Source organism: Muntiacus reevesi, chromosome 5 (assembly GCF_963930625.1).
Source record: "Muntiacus reevesi chromosome 5, mMunRee1.1, whole genome shotgun sequence".
Lineage (NCBI taxonomy): Eukaryota > Metazoa > Chordata > Mammalia > Artiodactyla > Cervidae > Muntiacus > Muntiacus reevesi.
Genome location: NC_089253.1, coordinates 53,930,488 through 53,954,097, shown reverse-complemented (window position 1 = coordinate 53,954,097; position 23,610 = coordinate 53,930,488). Strand labels below are relative to the sequence as shown.

The 23,610-nt window shown below is 40.3% G+C and overlaps 1 protein-coding gene across 1 annotated transcript in view; it reads right to left on the bottom strand.

The window, feature by feature from the left end:
• Nucleotides 1–23,610, bottom strand: part of LOC136169335 (C4b-binding protein alpha chain-like) — a 64,239-nt gene that overhangs the window by 2,992 nt on the left and 37,637 nt on the right. Inside the window, 4 exon segments of the mRNA XM_065937117.1 lie at nt 6,549–6,705; nt 10,089–10,283; nt 10,492–10,620; nt 14,391–14,497. Of these exon segments, the coding sequence (XP_065793189.1) occupies nt 6,549–6,705; nt 10,089–10,283; nt 10,492–10,620; nt 14,391–14,497 (588 nt within the window).

Sequence of the window (23,610 nt, the reverse complement as noted above, 5' to 3'; positions counted from 1 at the left end):
TTCTTGCCTGGAGAATTCCATGGATAAAGAAGGCTGGTGGGCTGCCTGGTGGGGTGACAGAGAGTCAGTCACAACTGAGAAACACGTGACACTTTTGGAAATGTCAGTAAAATATAAACTGATGGATGATAGTATCTATAGTACTATCCTAAGATGTCTCCTTGAGACATGGAAAATGTGATGCCAACAATGAAGTTCAAATGCTGGAGCTGCTGTGGCAAGTGGTAGAGAGAGTGATTAAGTGACTCAGAAGAGTGAGTAAGCTGGAGAAGAAGTGCCACACACATGCAGGAAACTCCACCATGTGATTATGTTGTCTGGGAAGACCTGGAAGATACATTTACCAAGGACAGAAGGAATATCATAATGAGACGAGCACCTGTATCAGAGACCAGAGCTGATGATGGGAAGGCATTAAAGAACAAGTTTCACTCTTAGCAATCACAGTCTGAGAGGTGCTCATTGGCTTTAGAAGCTAAGTAAATGTAATCAACATAAGGAGTGGCAAGTTAGAGATACAACCACAGTGAGATTAAGAAGATGGTTAATAGAACATGACATTCCTAAGAGTGAAAACAGATGAGCAGCCAACTAGATACAACTCAATCTGTACTGGAAAGAAATAAAGGATGGGTGACCAGGAGGCCTTTGGTCCATTAAAAAGTTACAATATGTTACTCAGTTTCTGTTTTGTGGTTAGTCACTCAGTCATGTCTGACTCTCTGCAACTCCATAGACTGTAGCCCACCAGGCTCCTCTGTCCATGTAATTCTCCAGGCAAGAATACCGGAGTGGGTTGCCATGCCCTCCGCCAGGGGATCTTTCCCACCCAGGGATCAAACCAAGGTCTCTCACATTGCAGGCACATTCTCTACCATCTGAGACACCAGGGAAGCCCGCTGAGTTTTTGTACCTGTGCTATTAATGTTGTCAGGTCTGGAGATCACTAAGCAAAGAAAAAATTCCCAAGAGTAAGGATACAACACCTTGAGACATATGCACGGTAATAGTTCCCAGTCTTCCAAGAGGACCTGTGTCTATTTTCATAGGTAACTGTGCACAGATGAGAGGTGCACAATAATCCAAGAATTACTGAAAACAGAGCTTGAGTTAGCACAGATACCTGGAACCATCAAGGTTCCCTTATTAAGCCACTTGCTGGGCATTTCCATTTGCTTTGAAAGTGTAAGCTGAATAGACAAAATTGGTCATTGGCACAATCCCAAATGGGTCCTTGGCCTCTGGGATAAGACCATTCTATCCAAGAAGACAAGTAGAAGTCATTGATATGACCTAAGCCCTCCCCTTGGAGGCAAAGAAGATAAGTTCTTTTAAATATCATGTACTAATAGTTGGGGGAAAGGGGAAATATGTGCCACTCTTAAAGAATTAAAGATGCAAGAGTGGTCATCATATCCCCGTGTACTTCATAAGTCTGTCTACTATGAAAACTTAGGATTCTGGAGAATTACAATAGACTACTAAAAATGCAACAGCATTGCAGCCACTGTACCACATGTGGTATCTTTGCTAGAGCAGATTAACATGTCTTCTGGTAGCTGAGGCCACTGATTCAGCACAGGCCTTCTTTTCCAGCCCTGTCAGAAAAGAGCATCACAAGCAGTTCATATACATATGGAAAGGTCAAGATCATCCATCTGCATTTTTAGTCCTTGGCTGTGATAACACTTCTGTCCCTTTCATAACAGAGTCTGAAGATATCATGACCATGCAGACATCCATAGAACAGCACATTGACGCAGAACATCAATGGCATCATGTTAATTTTATTGAATAAGCAAGAAATAGATGGCATGATGATGTTCCAGAGTATGGAACATAGAGAAGGAAGAAAAGAAGTAAACTCTGAAAGGCAGGTTCAAATAGATTTCAGCAGGTTTTACACTGTAGTGAAGTCGCTCAGTCGTGTCCAACTCATAGACTGCAGCCTGCCAGGCTCCTCTTTCCATGGGATTTTCCAGGCAGGAGTACTGGAGTGGGTTGCCATTTCCTTCTCCAGGGGATCTTCCTGACCCAGGGATTGAGCCCAGGCCTCCCGCACTGCAGGCAGACTCTTTACCATCTGAGCCACCAGTAGGTGAAACCAGAAAGAAAGGAAGGAAAAAGAATAAATATCAAGAAACAAAAGGTAATAATTCAAACATCTAGCTTGTCTATTAGATGTGGCCTATTTTCACTGATTCAGAAAAGGGAAGGAAACCAGCAAGGTCAAAAGAATCTGAACAAACAATTGGGGGAAAAGAGAAAATTGGACTAAGGAGCAGTATTTTTTAACAAACTTATCCAGTTAAAAAGCACTCAGTAAATATAAACTTTTAACCTAGTGTGTTTTTTGTTTTGTTTTGTTTCCTTTTTCCAACTGAATGATGCTGCAGTAAAGGATTTTCACCGCAAGTTCATTTGCTGTGTTCAAATGATACAAACAATTTAGGGGTAAAGAGTAGAATACATAAAAACATCAGAATCAAAAAAATCACCACCATTACACATTTTTTAAATTTTAAACTTACATTTTAAAATCAAATTATGAAAAAAATCATGGAAGGGAATGAACAATGGTATATTGTCTCTTTCTTGATGGAAAATATGTTACTAGTGTGTATCCCCTGTGAAGTTCATTGTTCTAATTTCCATTATCCAAGGAGGAATTCTGTCCTTGAGGCTATCCAAAACCCTATTATGCTATGGTATTAGCAGCATCCTTGAGACTGAGACAAAAGCCAAGCTTTTTCTGTGTTCAGGTAATTGATCTACAAACACACAATAACAGGGTCATTACATTATTACCAGGTGTCCTGGGAGGGTGCCCACATGTTTCAACCAATGGGTCCTAAGATCAACATACTTACAATTGAGCAGGGTATGGGAACTTCTAGGTAAAAAGGTGCCAAAGTATAAGAAAAATTTCTAGTAATGGACCTTTCTGCAGTCCACACACACTTCAGATGAATTAAGAGTAAATTTCTAAGAGAATAAATCAAATCTAAATTTGATAATTTCATCTGCTTCTAGATTGCTCTTCTTTCCTACTGCTCCAACACTTACACTGTAAAAATATAAGGAGGAGAAAAATGACACTCATCTCAAGATCTGATTTTCTCTGCTTTCATTCATTTAACAGATAGAGACTGAAAGCTACTGGGTGCTGGCCTGTGCACCCCTCCCTGCCTTTAATAGGTCAGCAGTTGGCCTTACTGAGAGTAAGACGGGAGCTAGAGAATTTGTGCCAGCTTTATTTAACATCTTCCTTTTTTAAACTGTAGATTCAGATCTGACCATATGATTGCATAGTTATAAGCATTTTTTCTTCTGCATGAAATTGATCAGGCTCTTGTGGGACTTCTGGGCAGGGAAGCCCTTTTGTCCCTGGTTTCTCCTAGGGAACACACCTCCCACCACCATGACCTTCCCTGAGTTCCAAAGGGCAGATTCGAACAAGTACTAATCTGGGAAATGGCAACCCACTCCAGTATTCCTACCAGAAGAATACCATGGACAGAGATCTGGCTGGCTACAATCCATGGGGTTGTAGAGAGTCAGACATGATTAAGCACAGACAGAGTAATCTGGGAAGGGAATGGATATAAAGGCAAGGGTTCAGTTCAGTTCATTTCAGTCACTCAGTCATGTCCAACTATTTGTGACCCCATGGACTGTGCACGCCAGGCCTCCATGTCCATCACCAACTCTGGGAGCTTGCTCAAACTCATGCCTACTGAGTCAGTGATGCCATCCAACCATCTCATGCTCTGTCGTCCACTTTCCTCCTGCCTTCAATCTTTCCCAGCATAAGAGTGTTTTCCAGTAAGTCAGTTCTAAGCATCAGGTGGCCAAAGTATTGGAGTTTCAACTTCAGCATCAGTCCTGCCAATGAATATTCAGGACTGATTTCCTTTAGGATTGACTGGTTGGATCTCCTAGCAGTTCAAGGGACTCTCAAGAGTCTTCTCCAACACCACAGTTCTAAACCATCAATTCTTCGTCTCTCAACTTTCCTTATAGTCCAACTCTCACATCCATACATGACTAATGGAAAAACCATAGCTTTGACTAGATTGACCTTTTTCAGCAAAGTAATGTCCCTGCTTTTTAATATGCTGTCTAGGTTGGTCATAGCTTTTCTTCCAAGGATTAAGCATCTTCTAATTTCATGGCCACAGTCACCATCTGCAGTGACTTTGGAGCCCAAAAAAATAAAGTCTGTCACTGTTTCCATTGTTCCACCATCTATTTGCCATGAAGTGATGGGTCTGGATGCAATGATCTTAGTTTTTTAACATTGAGTTTTAAGCCACATTTTTCACTCTCCTCTTTCACTTTCATCAAGAGGCTCTTCAGTTCTTCACTCTCTGGAGAGTGAGGAGAAGGGAACAACAGAGAATGAGATGGTTGGTGGCATCATCAACTCAATAGACATGAGTTTGGGTAAACTCCAGGAGCTGGTGATGGACAGTGAAGCCTGGCATACTTCAGTCCATCAGGTCACAGAGTTAGACACAACTGAGCGACTGAACTAAACTGAGCCATTTCAATTTCCAAGAGAGGAGACTCACCCAGAATATATGAGTTCTTTCACTTCAACTTAAAGTTTTCCTTAAAGTATCTACTATTATGATGTAAAAAACTTCCAAAGTAAAATACTTTAGTATCCCTGCCTTAGATACAACTGAGTCACTCTATGATATTAAGAAAGTTCACAAAGCCTAAATAACATGATATCATTCTGGAGCCTTAGATATTAATTTTGACAAAGGATGACAAGGTGGCATTTTGGGACTCCAGATTCCCACTCCTTGGCATGTAATCCTTTGTATCATCAGAACTGGGAAATACCCCATATCACATGAATAGGAGACACAGTCTCCATGGAAATAGAACCACTAGTGAAATCTCTTCTCAGTTGAGTGATTTTGCCATTCTGTGAAAATGCTCTACATTAAATGCTCTGATAGATGATATAAGGAAAATGTATGTACATTTTAATACTCTTAGAATTTCATTCTTTAGAAGAAATCCCATGGCAGAGGAATAACCATGTTTTTATTGGCATATTTCCATTTACAAACTAAATTGCATATCTGCAATTACAACCAGCACTACCATATTGTCACCCTGCTTATTTAACTTATATGCAGAGTACATCATGAGAAACGCTGGGCAGGAGGAAGCATAAGCTGGAATCAAGATTGCTGGGAGAAATATCAATAACCTCAGATATGCAAATGACACCACCCTTATGACAGAAAGCGAAGAACTAGAGAGCCTCTTGATGAAAGTGAAAGAGGAAAGTGAAAAAGTTGGCTTAAAATTCAACATTCAGAAAACTAATATCATGGCATCTGGTCCCATCACATCATGGCAAATAGATGGGCAAACAGTGGAAACAGTGAGAGACTTTATTTTGGGGGGTTCCAAAATCACTGCAGATGGTGACTGCAGCAATGAATTTAAAAGACACTTGCTCCTTGGAAGAAAAGTTATGACCAACCTTGACAGCTTATTAAAAAGCAGAGACATTACTTTGCTGAAAAAGGTCCATGTAGTCAAAACTACGGTTTTTTCAGTAGTCATGTACAGATGTGAGAGTTGGACTATAAGGAAAGCTGAGCACCAAAGAATTGATGCTTTTGAACTGTGGCATTGGAGAAGACTCTTGAGAGTTCCTTTGACTGCAAGGTGATTCAACCAGTCAATCCTAAAGGAAATCACTCCTGAATATTCATTGGAAGGACTGATGCTGAAGCTGAAACTCCAATACTTTGGCCACCTGATGCAAAGAACTAATTCATTGGAAAAGACCCTGATGCTGGGAAAGATTGAAGGCAGGAGCTGAAGGGGACGACAGATGAGATGCTTGGATGGCATCACTGACTCAATGGACATGAGTTTGAGTAAACTCTGGGAGTTGGTGATGGACATGGAGGCCTGGCGTGCTGCAGTCAATGGGGTTGCAAAAAGAGTCGGAAACAACTGAGCGACTGAACTGAACTGAACTGAACCCTAGTGGGGCCTGCAGATCCTTGCAATTCCTTTCGGTGTTCATTAGTTAGCAACAATTATACCCTAATCTGCAATGCAAGATCTTTCAGTTATATAATGCTTTTAGTTTATACAGTGCTTTGTAATTTTACTCTAATAAGCTCACTCATTATTTTCAATGATATAAAAGTTTACTTTCTGGATGGCAAAAACTTTCTACACAACCTTGATGAAATAGAAAAATAATGAACCTTATATAATAATTAATTAAGAATTTAGGTTTAGCCACTTAAATATAGCCACTTAATATAAAAATTAAAAGGTTTCTCTTGTGGCTATATCAGCTCCTCAAGGGTTTGCAATATTTTGCTTTCCACTAATTACAGCCTATATCAAAAGGACTAAAATTATTTAATTTAATCATTAACTATTTAATATTGAAATTAATATAACCTATGTTTGGTTATATTTAATGAATTCTTAATAAGAAAGTCTTCCCCATGCCTTAATTTAAACTTTCCCCTCTTCCTCATCACCTCTGTACTTACCACACAGGCCAGGCGGGCAGTGCAGTAGAGACAGGAACCCAAGGAGGCGCAGCGCGGGGAAAATCCTCTGCAGCCTGGGGGACATGTTAAAGAATCTCAGTAGCACAGCCCTGAGACTCACTGTTCTCAGACCCTGAGTCAGGGTGAAGTGAAAGCTCTAAGTCGGTGGTAAGTTGGTGCCTGACTCAAGGAACTCAGACTGGGGAAGTCCACTGCTCTGAGTTACTAAAGGGAAGAAGCAAAATTGAGGAGACCAAGTACTGGACAAGACTGGAGGGGAGCAATCCAATAAAGCTCAAGTCTTAGGGAGAACGATAACAGTGAGAGCTCTCTAGGGGTCTATGGGTATTCACAATTGCAACCCCATGACTTTCTCACTGTTGCGGGGAGCACTTGTTGGCTTATCTACCCATAAACATCATTTCTCTTTGAGGAATCAAGAAAAACTAGGCAAATGATAGTGAGCCAGTTCCTTCATGGAACAGGGTGAGATGCCAAGGTGTGTTCTATGCCATCCCTCAGTGGTATGAAACCTTCATTCACTAGTGTGTATTCTCAATAGGAAGATAGGATGAAAAACAGATTTATGAAGTCTCTTCCTAAATATTTCACAAGACTAACTGGAATAAAGCCTATAATTGTGAAAAAACAAAAATACAGTCCAAACAACAATTAGTCCCTCAATTTTTAAGTTTCCTTGAGTATCTTTGGCACCAAATTAATCAACGTTGGGGTTACACTCATCAAAAAGCAAAGGGAAACTTCTCAGAGTAGTTTTTTATAGCACAAATAAAGGAAAATTAAATGATAAAGAATTAAGCATTATAAACGGGCATGACAATTTCAAGAATTTCTGCATGTCACTAGGTAAAGACCTTCCAGCCCAGCAATATATCTCTGACAAAAGCACTAGATGATAAATTGTAAAGGGCTTTTTTGTTAACCCCAGGACTAGTTAAGACTGACCTATTAAAAAAGGAGTCTTTCACTCATAATTTCTTTTTCCAGCATCTGCAAAAGATACAGGTGAAGTTATCAACCTGAATTTCACGTTGTTCCCTGGACCATGTGCTTGAAGATACATAGATATGTTTGAAGATACATAGATATTCATTCACAGAAGATGGTGAACACTGGAAAATGTCCCCAGATGACCTTCACTATTCAGTTGAACTGTAAAGAGTGCAAAAATGGTCATATATCAAGCTGCTTAACTCTCAAAAATAAAGAGGAACATTCCCCAGAAATAAATGGGTAAGCTCCTCTAAAATATTGATGACAGCACAATTAATTAAGAGGAACTAAATTAAATCTAAGTATGCCAGATATGTCAGATAAAATAGTTTAAATAATTTAACAGGAGGTTGTTATTTTTTCAGAAAAGTTTCTGCTTATTAATCATATTCCAAACTTTTACATAAGTTATTGCAGTTAATTTTTTAAAGCAATCCTGTAACACAGATGGTATAGTCACATTTTACAAATGAGGAAATTGGTTCAGGAAGACTGAGTATACTTCCTAAAGCCTTCCTCATCAGCGGCCAAGTCAGATTCTGAACCCAAGACTATCCTAAATCCCCAGGCCTTTTCACTATGCCAAACTATTTTCTATCTAATGGAATTAGACTACAAAGTTATCTTGCACCGAAACTAGTACCTATCATTTAGAAGAATATGTCTAGGAGTCCTCTGTTTCTACTATGGTGGGAAAGACCCCAGACTGCCCTTCTCTCAGGAGACCAGATCCCTATATGACCTACCAAGAATTAATGCTCAAATAGGACCCAGTAACAGGCCTCAGGGGCTTCTCTTGTGGCTCAGCTGGTAAGGAATCTGCGCACAATGCAGGAGACCTGGGTTTGATCCCTGGGTTGGGAAGATCCCCTGGAGAAGGGGAAGGCTACCCACTCCAGTATTCTGGCCTGGAGAACTCCATGGACTGCATAGTCCATGGGGTAGCAAGGATTTGGACAGGAGTGAGTGACTTTTACTTTCACTTTCAAAGGCTTCAGGGGCTTCTCGGGTGCCTCTGTGGTAAAGAACTGGCCTGCAGGGCGGGAAACGTGAGTTTGATCCCTGGGTTGGGAAGACACCCTGGAGACAGAAATGGTAACCCACTCCAGTTTTCTTGCCAGTTTTCTCCCCATGGACTGAGGAGCCTGGAGGTCTATAGTCCATGGATACAAAAGAGTCAGACACAACTTAGCAACTGTATCTCCGATCCTGCTCATGATACCAACTGTCTCTCTGCATTTCACTGTGCATACTGTTCGCTGAACCCAGGGTAGGCAAGGCTCCAGCTAAGAGGCGGGAAGAAGACCGGAGGAGCCAGTAGGAACTGCAGACACGCTTATTCTCCCCTGGCAACAGCCGTAGCAAAGCCTGACACAACACAGCCTCTCTCCTGCTGGCACAGCGGCCGCAGCAGTATTCTCTCCCGGCTGATGCAGCAGCGGTAGCAGTAGACTCGCTATAGTCTCTCCTCTAGTGGCTGACCCAACGTACACAGCCGTGACGCAGCAGTAGGCTGCCGCTTTCTAGGTGGAGCTCACACATCCAACAGCACAAAGTAGCTCGTGGCCAAGCGAGTACCTCGTGATGCTCATGCGCAGTGTTATAAGTGAGCTCAGCTGTTACATAGTCATGATTTACAAAACAAAGGGCGAGAGAGCCTGACCACTGCCATCTTGGCTACCTTGCTCTCTCCCCACACTCCAACCCTTCAGGGTCTCTCGCCTCACATTCTACATGCGGTCCATCTTCTGTGATATTCCCTTGGCAAGTAACACTGACCCTAGGATTTACATCTTGCAACAGCATTAGCTACAATGAACAGTTACATCCCCAGTACACAGCAAAGCCCAATCACCTGGAACTCACGTTGTAGTCCTCGCCCTCATGGGGCTAGAAGAGCCACCCACTGCATGTGGAGTGCCTCTGTCTTCCATAGCCAAGTCCAATCCACTATCTCGGCCTGTGAGACTGCATAAAAGCCTCTGCAGGGGCAACTCCATCCCTGCAGGATTTCTCACTAAGGATCTGCAGACCCCCCACAGGCACCAGGCCCACCCGTTCAAGGAAGGGATTTTTGTGGCATTCACAGCCCACTCGCATGATTACACTCTTCTAAATCTGAGGACACAGCCTTTACAGCACACTCTGCACAAATTCACTGATATGCACAACCGCGTCACCCAGGTGGGACCCCTGCAAGCTCGGCCCCCTTCAGGGATCTCCACACTTTCACAGTGGTGTCTTGCATGCCATCCCTCTACTTCTCTCAGTAGGACCTACAAACCCCCCACAGGTGCTGGGCCCACCCCTGCGTCCCGAAGTCGCAAAAGCCATGCTGCCAAAGGTTCCCTGTGCATTTGCTGAAACTTCTTACCTGAGTTGACCAACTCCTCCTGAGTATATGGTTGATATGTGGTGAACTCAGTCGCCTTGGGGGACCCTTGAGGGTGTCCTCCCTGGGCCATAGGCTGCTCACACTTCACTTTCTGCTGGCGATCCATAACATTCGTCATCACCATCACTTACCACCTCGCAGTCAGAGATGCTGGGCTCTTCAGGGCCACAAGGTTCTTGCTGTAATGCCAATGTGCATTGCTCTAGTTCTTCCAAGCCTCTCTGCACATTGAGCACCGGTGCAGCATCGCCTACGGCACGATCCATATTCGCCTTCAGGATAGTCAGGAAAAACCACCCCACGGTGTCAGCAGCAGTCCAAGACACCTTATTCAGCAAACAGGAACTCTCCGCCTGTAACGCCTATAGTGCCTGTAACCCGTCCACTGCTTCCCAGTCTTCCACCGGAGCTGAAGACAAAGTACCACACACTATATGGTGGCCGCTGGCTTCCTCCTTTCAGTGGAACCTCAGGCTCCCCCACCCACTGTGTATCCTGCCAACTCTTCTTCTGAGGAGCATCAGGCTCCTCTACCCGCTGGGTATCCTGCAGACCATGCCAACTGTATTGCTCTTCATCCTGTTCACGGTGCCGGTTATCTTGCTGTTCACACTGTCCGCACTGTTCTCTGAAACCAGGGGAGGCAAGGCTCCAGCCAAGAGGCTGGAAGAAGATTGGAGGAGTTGGCAGGAACTGCAGACATGTTTATTCCCTACAGGCAAAGCCTAACACATAGCCAAGCCTAACACAACACAGCCTCTCTCCTGCTGGCATAGCGGCCATAACAGCATTCTCTCCTGGCTGATGCAGCAGCCAGAGCAGTAGACTCGCTACATTCTCCGCTCTCTGGCTGACCCAATGGACACAGCCGTGAAGCAGCAGCAAGGCCGCCACCTTCTAGGTGGAGCTCACGTATCCCTACCTCCTGACGCGCACACGTGCAGTGCTATAAGTGAGCTCAGCTGTTACTTAGTGGTTATTTACAAAATGAGGGGTCAGACAGCCTGACCATGCCATCTGGGCTAATTTTCTCTCTCCCCACAGCAACTAAACAACAACAAACCACAGGCCTCAGTCTCCACATAAGCTTAAAGAAGGGTTTGGAAGTAGAATGGGATCTAATATTTTTAGTTCAGAAATTCTAAGTTTGTGCAAAAGAGTGAAGAAAATACGTTTTTGTTTTCTTAAATAAAGGGTAGGAAGGACAGGGACAGGTCTTAAAAAAATGTTTTAAGCCCAACTCTCCATGAAAAGATCACCTCAACATCTGCTAAATAAACAAAATATATGATGAATAAGAATTTGCTGTTTGCCTTAGTCTGATAACAAGCAGTTCTTGAGAAAGGATTTGAGTGTAATAAATGTATCTGATAGGTAATTCTAGAAAGCATCATTAAAGGAACAGCGATGTAAAAATGGAACGGAAGAAAAGGAATACAGCTTGCATTGGTGAGCAGGCATGTTCTGGCAGGGATTGAAGTAGGGAGTAGAGGTTGTAGGGAGGGATGTAATTTGGTATAGCCACTTTGGAAAACTGCTGAACAAATACATACATATCTCTTATGATCCAGCAATTCCATCCTTAGGTATTTGTGCAACAAGAACACATACGTTCAGCAAAAGATACATGAAGAAATGTTCATAACCAAGAAAATTGAAAATAAATGTCCATTAAAAATAGAATAAATATGTAAATTGTGATATAATTATACAACAGTGAAATGCTTAATAGAAATGGAAATGAATGAACCTTAACTGCATACAACATAGATGAATCTCACAAATACAATATTTAGTGGGAAAAGTTGTGAAAGAAAGAATGCACAGTATATTATTCCATTTCTGTAAAGTTAAATAACATAAAACCAATTTGTGCTGCTAAAAGTGAGAAAAGTGGAATCCTTGACAGGGATAGAGCTGTGAGTTAGTAACTAACAAGTGGGCAACAAAGGACTTCTGTACTTTCAGTGGTTTTTTTTTCCCCCTTTGGTTTCTAGTTACAGAAATGTTTTATTTTGAGAATCCAAAAAGTTTTGTGCCCTATTCTCTTGATAAAGAGCAGGTAGATTTTGGATATGTTGAGATATGGAGTAAAAGCATTCAAGCAAAAGTAACTGCATAAACACCTTTTGAAGTTCCTGGCTTGCATTCTTTCTGAGGTACAAAAAAAAAGGAACTTAGTTGCAGACATTTGTGGATTTTTGTACTAGAGATGTGTCATATTCTATATGACATACTAACTAAGATGACTTTTGAGTCCATGAGCAGTCATTAGTTAAATCCATTTCATCTAGTCAAGGTCATTTTTAAATTTTTATTTATTTTTAATTGAAGGATAATCACAATATTGTGTTGGTTTCTGCCATACATCAACATGAATCAGCCATAGGTATAAAGGAGGTCATTTCAATTGTTACAACAAAAGACTTGCATGTCCTCCAAGCAGCATGTAGCCAAAACAATCAGATGTTTGCCTGTTGTTTTCTAGGGATGCGGAGTCAGTTGCATCTGGTTGGACCTGCGCTGGTTGACACTGAATAGGACCACTGACCCTCCAACTGGGCAGGCACTAGTGTCCACGTGATGACATTTTGAACATGCAGAGGCCCTTAGCTTAGGTGTACCTGTGTAGATGACAATTACTATGCCTTTTCCCAATCGCCTTTCCCCACACTCCACACGCTCCCTGTGCCTCATCCCTCCCAGCTTCTCCGTTCTTTATTTCGTAAATACCCAAGCCCTGTGCCTTCAGGGAGGTGGGTTTGAGATGTGTTCTCCTTGTAAGCTTTGGTTTGCTGTGCATGGAACAACGGACATGGCACAATAACAACAACAGAGACAATGTGATATTTGAAAAATGCTTATTTAACCAACCAGTGCTTCAAGTCTAGAAGATTAAATATTTGGATCACAAAAGTCTAGATAATCTAAAGTCACACATTTTCAGTAGCAATCATCATAATCCCAGCTCTCCAAGCCAAGACACTTATTACAACGAGTGATGGTGCTTAAGGAACAGCATATTTGTTGACCAGAGACTCTGTACGTTGATCTAAAGGCAAAAATAAGCCTTTTCTTTCCTCTTTTTAAGGAAATGTCTTAGTGATGTTCTTAAACTTGACTCTCTCCTTCCAGTTGTTTAAGAGGAGCTTTTATCAGGCAGCAAGTGCAAATGGGGGCTGATTGTCACTGTTTAAAGCTGCCACCTCAGGATGATTTTCAAAAAAGGTTCCCTCCACCCTGAAGGCTTTGCATGTGACTGGGATCAGCTCTAGCTCCAGGGCCCGGAGGTCTCCTGCTGCCCAAGGTCTGTAGAAGAGGTGCATGTGGGGGCCACACAGCTGAGGATAGCCAAGCACCTAGAATGCTGCTGCCGTCAGGGCAAGGCCCAGGTCCGGGGGCGGGGGGCGGTTTAGTCGCTCAGTCGTGTCCGACTCTTGCGACCCCATGGACTGTAGCCTGCCAGGCTCCTCTGTCCATGGGTTTCTGCAGGCAAGAATACTGGAGGGGCTGCCATTTCTTTCTCCAGGGGGATCTTCCCCACCCAGGAATCGAACCCGGGTCTCCTGCACTGCAGGCAGTCTTTACCAACTGGGCTACGAGGGAAGTAAATGTACAGGGCATCTGCCTAATTCCAAGCCCCGACCTACACAAATGTGCATATTCTACTTAAAGAAATGGCTGGAAGAATTGGTGGGCTGGCCAGGTTATCCTTCAATAAAAAACATCTGGTCCTTAAAGACAGTTTATGCAGCTCTAGGGTCGTTTTCACATCTTGCAGGCTTGGGAGACACTGCCTGAAGTGTCTGCCTGTGTGCACTCTCAGACGTCCTAAAAGTGATTTAAAGAAAAGAGGAGGCAAAGGGGTCAGGATGATTTAAGAGGCATTACTGATAAATGCGAGCTTGTGCAGTGGATGGATAGATGAGTAGGATATCAAGAAAGATTGCATCCTAGCAAACGTGACCATTCAGGCCAAGCCCAAACCTGTTCTGAGCAGCAGCCAAGCAGAGGTGAAGAAGAAAAGATGCAGAGATGCAAAGGAGACCTAGAGCACCCCTGAAAGGACAACTGAGGAATAATTCTAATGACCAATAAGGAATGGAGCAAGCAGCGTTTATTATATAAAATGTAGAGCCAAGGGTAAGGATATGGGACTATGGGAACCCACCAAATCTAGCAGGGAAAGTTGCCTCTGCCAGCTCACCACAGTGCTTCAAGGTGGAAAGTGGTGGTAATTTTGGTGAGTTGTTTATACATCCTGACAAAATCAGATCTCACCTGTGCTGGCTGGGATGAATGCTTTGGGGGAGGCACAATTTTTAAGGTTTGAAAGCACAGGGACACACAATTGTGCAATTTACCCAGTGACATGTAGGCACAGTTGGGTGCCAGGTTGTATTCTCTGAGCAAGTGATACTCTGGGGACCGACCAAACTAAACCCAGGGTTACACTGGACGGTGACATTCTCAGATACAACATACTTTTCCTTATCCACGGACAGCTTTCTACTTTCTACTTCTGGCTTCAAACACGTAACTGTAAGGGAAACATATTTTTGAGCACACTGTTTCTCAATAAAAGGTGATGTAACAGCATTTAACAATCAGAATGATGAGAAAGTCTGTTCATAAGTTATACTGAGGTCTTGCAAGTTGTTCTACATTATCTTTCATTTTCATAATACAATAGTATTATAATAGCAATAATACAAGTTACAGTAGTAATAATTAACATTTGTTGAGCAAGTCCTTTCGTCAGTCATGTGCTAAATCCTTTACATGCCTTATCTCATTTAATTCCCACTACAACTCTGATCAGATACTACAAAGAAACTGTAAAACAATTTCCTCAGTATCACTTCACTTTTAGGCAGCAGAAACTTTGCTCTTAGTTGCTACACCCCACCAGCCTTGATCTACATATGGTCTTAGGTATGTACTTTTCATTTTTCAGGCCTCATAATCTTCCTGGGTTAAATGAAATTGTTAGCAAAATCACAAAAATACCATGGACATTGAAGGCAAGCCCATTTTTGACCCATCTTGTTACTGCAAGTTGACCAACCAGGAGCACCACCAGGTCATTGAAAATGGAAGGTCATGGGAAAATGGTAGCCATTATGATGGTCTGTGAAGATTTCTAACTCTTCATGATTTGGGAAGAGCCAAATCATTGGAAAAGACCCTGATGATGGGAAAGATTGAAGGCAAAAGGAGAAACGGGAGGCAGAGGATGAGATGGCTGGATGGTGTCACTGACTCGATGGACGTGAGTTTGAGCAAGCTCCGGGAGATGGTGAAGGACAAGGAAACCTGGAGTGCTGCAATTCATGCTCACTCAGTCATGGCTGACTCTTTGCGACAGCATGGATTGTAGCCGTCAGGTTCCTCTGTCTGTGGGATTTCCCAGGCAAGAATACTGGAGTGGGTTTCCATTTCCTACTCCAGGGATTCTTCCTGACCCAGGGCTGAACTCGCATCTCCTATGTCTCCTGCCTTGCAGGCAGATTCTGGGGTCTGCAGTTCACAGGGTCACAAAGAGTCACTAGTCAGATACAACTTAGTGACTGAATAACATAATTTGGGATTTAACACATGAAATTCCTCTTTCCTGAATAGTTGGAATTAACTCATGAGATTGTCATGAAAACTCTAGTGGAGCCACAAAGATATTCTCAGGTAAAGGAGTCTCTAGATACTCCGGAATATATGTAGACACTCTAGATACTCTGGAAAGATACCTGGGAACGGGTAGGAGTAGGTGCTTCTGAAAAGCCGTGAGCTGTGTTTTTGCAAGACAGGAGAGTAAAGTTTATGTGCAGTGTACCTGCCAATGACTTTTTAAAGTTTACCATGTGTGTGGCTTAAATGTTCAAGCTAGCTAAATAAAAGACAAATGTATGTGCTCCCTTTGATCAACAAGAAACGCTGCTCCCACTATTTTCTAATTCTGTCTTCTTACAGTGGACTGTGGGTGGAACCGGAGGAACCAGCTCCCCTTTCACCTCCTTGTCGTTGAAAAGGTGAAGGCGACTAGCATAAAGACTTGCAGAAGATTTTAGTCTCTCCAGTCAGAACATATACTTCATTACGTTCATATGTAGCTTTAGGATGAGAAGCTGTTAAAATCTCTTGCTAGTTCTGGCTAGTGAGATGTTGATAATGCAGAGGAGTATGCATGTGTAGAGGCAGGTATGCATGTGAGAAACTTCTGAGAGGAGACCTCTGTGTATTCCTCTCAATTTTGTTGGAAATGTAAAGCTCCTATAAAATGGTAAAGCTTTAAAAAAAAATTTTTTTAACTACAGTTACAGAAAAAAACCCTAAATGGAATGCTTAATCTTACAACAAATCAAGAGCATTAGTAGAACAAAATGAAAACTTTGAATAAGGTATGTAATATTATTTCAATGTTGATTTCCTTATTTTGATCATCTAATTGTGGTTATGTTAGATGTTAATATTGAAGGAATCTGAATGAACAGCATATGAAAATATTCTGTGCTGGTTTTCCAATTTTTTTAAGTCTGAAATTATCTCAAAATGAAAAAATTGTGGAATGATAAAGGATGTGGGACATCAGTGAACACTGTACAACTCTCTGAAATTATCTTGAAAATAGAACTGAAAACTGGGGTTTAGAGGATGGATGAGAATTTAAGGGATACAGAAATTTAACTGGACATAAGAGGAAAAGTTGAAAAGCAATGCAAAATCTTCAGCTTTTAAGTCTAATAAAAAATAAAATGTATATATAAAATATCTCCCTTTTAGTGTCCACAGGCACTTCTGGGAGGTGAACTGCAAACTGGGATGGTAAGAGAGAGAGAAAACTGTGAGTTCATAGTATCGGATTAACAGGACTCTCCTAAATTCAGGTGACTTATAGGAGATTTCATTCTTCCCATTCATATCCTTTTCTCAGGATAACTTGCCACAGCTCAAAAATATCTACTGCTTTTAAGCTGAGAAGCTGGAAGAAAACGTGTGTGAATATAAGCAATGTAGGCTGAGGGAATTCTCCCACTTGGTATGAAAGCATAAATTATTCACAGAAAGTCATGTTAAACTAGGATTGTTCTCAATAGACATCAGGCTGAAAAAAAGAAAATATTCAACTGTGAAAAATTATAAAGACTCTGAATAAGTGCAGGATTTCCAAACAAGCCTTAACTTACTCACAACTAAAATACCACCATAAGAGTCTAATTACTATATTTTACAACTTAGTAACTTACCTGTTGAAACAAGGAAAAGAAATGTTTGGGTAAAAACACTGGAAAGGAATTGTTTGCAGTTTCACAATTTTATATGAAAAATTACAATAAATTTAGAGGTGTGGGCATGCCAGAGGAAGGCCTATGTTGAAGCATAATTTCCTCCTAAGGTTAAAACTAAGTGAAAGGGATTTGGAAATGCTCTGTTTTCTAAAAATAAAATAAGTAGCACATGCAACAACACATAGACATCAAGAAGTCTCATTCCTCAGGTATAAAAGTTGGTTATCCCATCTAGCAGGCAACCTGAGCCAACTCAAGTGCTAGCTAAAGAAAAATGTAGAATGGGTGGTAGCAAAGGAAGATGATTTATATCAACTGTAGCCTCATGATCAGAGGTAACATGCAACTATCCCTCTCTTAGAGAGATTTTTGAGAGACTGCAGCCAGCTGGTTCTTTAAAGAGTCAGTGATAGGGTACAAGTAAAGTGAATGTGAAAGTGAAGTCGCTCAGTCATGTCTGACTCTTTGCAACCCCATTGACTGTAGCCCACCAGGCTCCTCTCTCCATGGGATTCTCCATGCAAGAATACCGGAGTGGGTTGCCATTTCCTTCTCCAGGGGATCTTCCCAACCCAGGGATCAAACCCAGGTCTCCCGCATTGCAGGCAGGCCGTTTAACCTCTGAGCCACCAGGGAACAAGTAAAAGGGGCATAAACGGGTTGGAGTGGTATAAATGCTTCTGCACCCACGTGACATCCCTTGGCCCACTTCTGATTACCGTCTCAGCCGGGGTATACAGTTTACACAAGCTTATGTTTATATGGATGGTGTTCTACAGAAAGCATTCACAGTAAATCTATCTTCCTGCCTTGGGCCTTCTCTGAAGCTGGAGAACTATAGTTGGAATTGACCAGGGGGCAGTTGCTGCCCTCAGGGCAACCCTAAACTGATGGGAGACAGAAAGCAGTGGATAAACACCCCAGTCTCCCATCCTTCAGACAGACAATTTTGAAAGGCATTCCTTACACTTCGTGGGCTCAAAGAATTGAGCACCTACTGTTCACAATACTTATCTTTTCCTTTTTCCCCTGTCTCCATGTCATCCTGCACGCCTGCTCCCCAAGATCCTAGTTCCCACTTTTGGAGCCAAGAGCATCCAAAATGAACCACTGGTACTCCAGTCACTTTGTCAAGCTTGGCTTTCAGAGTAACACAAACTATGGTACCCAATAATCTCTATCGTGTTGGTGTGAAGAATCTTTCACAATGATGACATTTCATTTCTTAACCTGATTAGAGACAGATATTTATAGCCCTAGGTACTCATTTCTTCTCCTTTCTGGCATTTAAACAAACAGATGAATCAGCAAGACTGAGTTAGAGCAAGAAATGTCACTAGACTTCAAAGATTCCCCTTTCTAAGTCAATTCCTCAACGTGGGAGCTTCCATCGTTACATAAATTTATAAAGGCTTCTTGCCCTCTTGACTTAAACAGAGCTTTGTAGGGTGGTGTCTCTCTTTACTGGAACATCGGCCACAATGCTTACACACTATATATGCAGGAAAAATGAGAAAATGAAGACTTTGAGGGGGATTTTATCAACTCTGCCATTTTCTCTTGCAAGAAAACTTTTCTTATAAGACTTTTTGTTTGTTTATGTTTTCCAACTGATAAACTTCGTTCTATAGCTCCTTGCATGGCACTAGTGGTGTTTATAGAATCTGCGACCACCTTTGGACAATATTTCTGAAAAGAACAACCACAAAGTCACCTGGTATTAAGTACCATGATCATTGGTGGAACCAAGTGGGACCATGTGAGAAATCTGTAGAATACTTGTGAAAAGTTGTCTCATTGTTCTTAACTTTTTTACATGCTGGCATTTCAGGCTTCCATGTGACATCTTCTTGGCATATACTTGTTCCATCAGGAGAAACAAGGTAATAGCCTCCATCACATGTTTATGAAATATGGTCCTCATTGGTATACTCACTCCTGTCAGGAAAACCTCTCTTTTCACTTATGATTCTAATAGTCTCCATCCCTTGTGTTGAGCAGTATACCTCTGATAGATAAAAAGTGATGCTCATGTTTAACAAAATCATCAGGGAGACATGCAAACCTGTCTCAGGAACTGATAAAATTGACAAGAAGTCAGCATGGAAATGGATGCAGATTTGAATAACACCATTAACAAATTCAAAAATTTCAAATTTGCACCCCAAAATTGCAAAATATACTTCTTTTCAAGTACATGCTAAACATTTGCAAAAAAATTACTTCATGCTTTGCAATGAAAGAAGTCTCAATAAATTTCAAGGGCTGAGATAATATAGACTACTGTTTTTTAAATTTTGACATTATATACTATTTATGAGCATTTATACTTATGTCATAACAGTTTCACTCTTGGATGTTTATCTGGCACACATCTGTGCACCCAGAGACATACAAGAATACTAAAAGTAGCATTGTTCTTAATAACTCTAAACTGGAAGCAATCCAAATGCCCATCAAGAAGAGAATGAATGACTCAATTATATATAAGTTACAAGGGAATAATAAACAGGTATAAAAATAAATATGCCAGAGCTTCAATCCAGAATACAAACATCACAAACATAATATGATCAAAAGAAGCAAAGTACAAAACACCAAATCATTTTGTTTATATAAAGCTCTAAAATGTGTAAGTCAGCAGAACATTTACCTTTGGATAGGAAAGTGACTGACGACTGGCTAATGCCATGGGGACACGTCTCAGTGGTTACATAGGTGTGCTACTGTGCTCGCCTCTGTGTGTTAGTCTTCAACAAAAGTGTTGAAAACTTAGGTGCTAAAGGAAGCCTGTATAAGATTTTAATTTTCAACATTTTTTCATGAGCAATAATAAATTCTTAATTCATCTTTTTGTGATCTTCCTTGGGGTTACCACATCCAGAATGATTGCAACTGCCTATTAACATATACCTCTTGGCAAAATTTTATTGACCCATATATATATATCTCTCTTCTCAAGGATGAAAAAATAAATATATTCAGAGTTTTATATCAGCTTTAGAGTTAATACACATGATGAAATTTAGTCATTGCTTGAGGTTAGGATTTTTTCTTCTTTTGTTGTAAAATTGAAGAGAAAGAATACTTTAAAACCTTTATTTGGATGTCTGGTTCTGATCAAGATAGAATAACAAGGATAGGATTCACTCTCAGCCTGGAACAATTTTAAAAAGGCAAAGGGGAAAAAGACAAACTAAGTGAAATAATGTTTTTTGACATTAAGTATCAAGCAATACAAGACATTGGTCCCTCATACTGAGGAAGCAAATGAGAAAAACTATCTGATGGTCACAGTCTGAGAGTTTTCAGGCTTCAACACAGAGAAGGGAGAACCAAGACAGAAATTCTGCCTCTCCCTGAAGGTCGTTAAGGAGTTAAGGAAACAGAGATGGGAGTCCAGAGAGGTCAGTGTTCACAGGGCAGAGTGACGAAGAGAAAATGTCTGATCAGAGACAGAGCATTGCAGATCTTCAGAGTATCCCTTCAAGTTTTCAGCTACATGTTAAGTTTCAGCTGCATGTAAGCAAATAATCAACAAAGAACCCCAAAGAGCAGACAGAACAATATCTATATCCACTCGGGCCTGAATATTGTTCATTTTACCACCAGATAGACTGGAAAGCCTCATTTTGTGGGGAATTGATAAAATAATCAGAATAATATTATCTCTGCAGGGGGCTTATCTGATCCCTCTAGACAAAGGTAAAAAGCAAGCCTCAGGATGATCAGCTTCTGAATAGTCTAACTGCATCCCAGACTAAACTCAAGGATATTTTCAACAAATGCAAAAATATCCAGCACCAAAACATCACATTCCAAATGTCTGGTATTCAACTTTAAAACTACTACAAATACAAAGAGGCAAAGAAAATATAACACATAATGAACAGAAAACTCAATCAATAGAAACAAACCCTTAAATGACACATGTGAAATAATTAGAAAATAAAGACACTAAAGTGGTTATTATAACTATATTTCACATATTTAAGTATATAGAGGAGAGATTGAGCATGTTAAGTGGAGACATTAAAAATATTTTAAAAGACCCAACTTAAACTTTTAGAAATAAAAACTTGTAGTTGAGAGGTCTCACATAACAGATGAGTGTTTGAAAGTAAAAAAAGAAAAAAGTTAGTCAGATTTACATTATATTAGACACCCTAAAAGAAAAGATTAAAAAATTTGAACACACAGCAATTATTAAAAATGAAATACCAAGAGATCAAAAGACTGGGAAAAAAAGAATCAGAGCTACAATGAATTGTGAAGCAATTTCAGGTGGTTTCATATATGCATAAGCAGAGCCCCTGAAAGAAAGAAGGGAAGAGAGGTGAAAAATATTTGAGTAAATAATGGTTATAATTTATCAAGTTTTGTGAAAATTATTAACCCATAGATTAAATAAACTCAACAAACTCCAGTGACAAGGAACAAAAAGAAAACTGAATGACGATACAACATATCAGAATCAAATTTCTTAAAATCAAAGATAAAAAAAATTTTTTTTAATCTTTCTAAAGAAAAAAGACACACTAAATACAGAGGAGCAAAGAACAAGGCTGACAACAAACATCTTGTTGGAAAAAGGTGTTGTATGATTTCACTTATATGTGAAATATAAAAACCAAACAAACTATATGAACAAAACAAACATGTGGATGCAGAGAACAGAGTAGCAGCTACCAGAGGAAAAGAGACGGGGGGAGGGCAAAATTGGGAAAGACACCACTGTATGGTGATGAATGTAAACCTGAATTCTGGTGGGGGGCATGCTGTAATATGTGCCAAAGCTGAAATATACTATTGCATACAGCAAACATATAATGCTATAAACCAATGATACCTCAACAAAAGTTAAAAAAAAAAAAAGACAATAGGGACTTCCCCAGTGATCCAGTGGTTAAGAATCTGCCTTTCAACACAGAGAACTCAGGTTCAAGCCCTGTTTGGGGAACTAATATCTCACGTGCAATGCAGCAAGTAAGATCTCCCCCCACACTCCACAATTACTGAGCCTGCACACTTGGGAGCCCACATGTAATATCAAGAGAGAAGCCTGGCCACCACAGCAAAAAGGTCCCACATGCCACAGCAAAGGGCCCACTTGCTGCAACTAAGACCAAATGCAGCCAAATAAATATTTTTTAAAAGAAGATAATAGAAGCAATATTTTTAAAGTAGCAAAAGAAAACAACAATCAATCTAGAATTCTCTATTCAGAACAAATATCTTCCAAACACAAAAGCAAAGTAAATATTTTTCAAACGTTTAAACCTAAAAGAATTGATTACCAACATGTCTAAATTATAAGAAATATGGTGGAAGCAATTCAAGCAAAAGGAAGATGATACCAGATGGAAATCTGTATCTACACAAAGGATGAAGAGCATCAGAAATGGTAAATATGTAAAAGTTTTTCCCTTAACGTGTCCTTCAGTCAGGAAATAGCTGAACATCTGTGGGATATTTATACCATGGAATACTATTCAGCAATAAAAAGGAATAAATTATTGATGTACATAATCACATCTATCAATTTGAAAATAATTGTGCTGAATGAAAAAAACCTTACAAAAAAGCACATAATTTCATCTGTTTAAGATTCTAGAAAATGTGAACCAGTCTACAAAAACAGAGCAGCGATTTTCTGGGGGCAGTGAGGGAAGGGCAGAGGAAGGAATCACAAAGAAGCACGAGAAAGCTTTCAGACAGATCAATACATTCATTACCTGACTGTACTGACAATTGCAAAAGTGCAAACGCATGTCATATTGATAGACTCACATACTCTACATGCATGTGTTTTATTGCATGTCAATAAAAAAATAAAGCTGTAAAAAAAATACCTAATTTGAAATGTTCTGAAAAGCTGACATAAGGGAAATGTAAATAAATATATATTTATTTTTTTAATTTTAATTGAAATGTATTTGATTTACAGTGTTATGTTAGTTTCAGGTGTATAATAATAATCATTCAGTTATACATACACACACAGACACAAATGTACATATATTAATATGCATCAAACAAATATACTTTTTAAAGCTGTAGAAATTTTCTCTCAGATAACACTTTCCCACACTAGATTTCTTTTTATTTTTTTCTTTTTATTTTTTTTTAGATTTCTTTTTAAATAATTTAGAATAAAATACTCCAGCTCTCTAATTGAAAATAAATCTATAAGCCTTAAAATGTCATAGTAATACCTGACATTTATATCAGGTTATAATTTACCCATAAATATCATCAATTAACAATATATGGATATAGCACATTTGTGACAACTTGGACATACAACTTCTCATTTTATGATTCATAGATGGTAAAAAGTTTTTTGTTTTTAGCATAGCAGTCAGTGAAA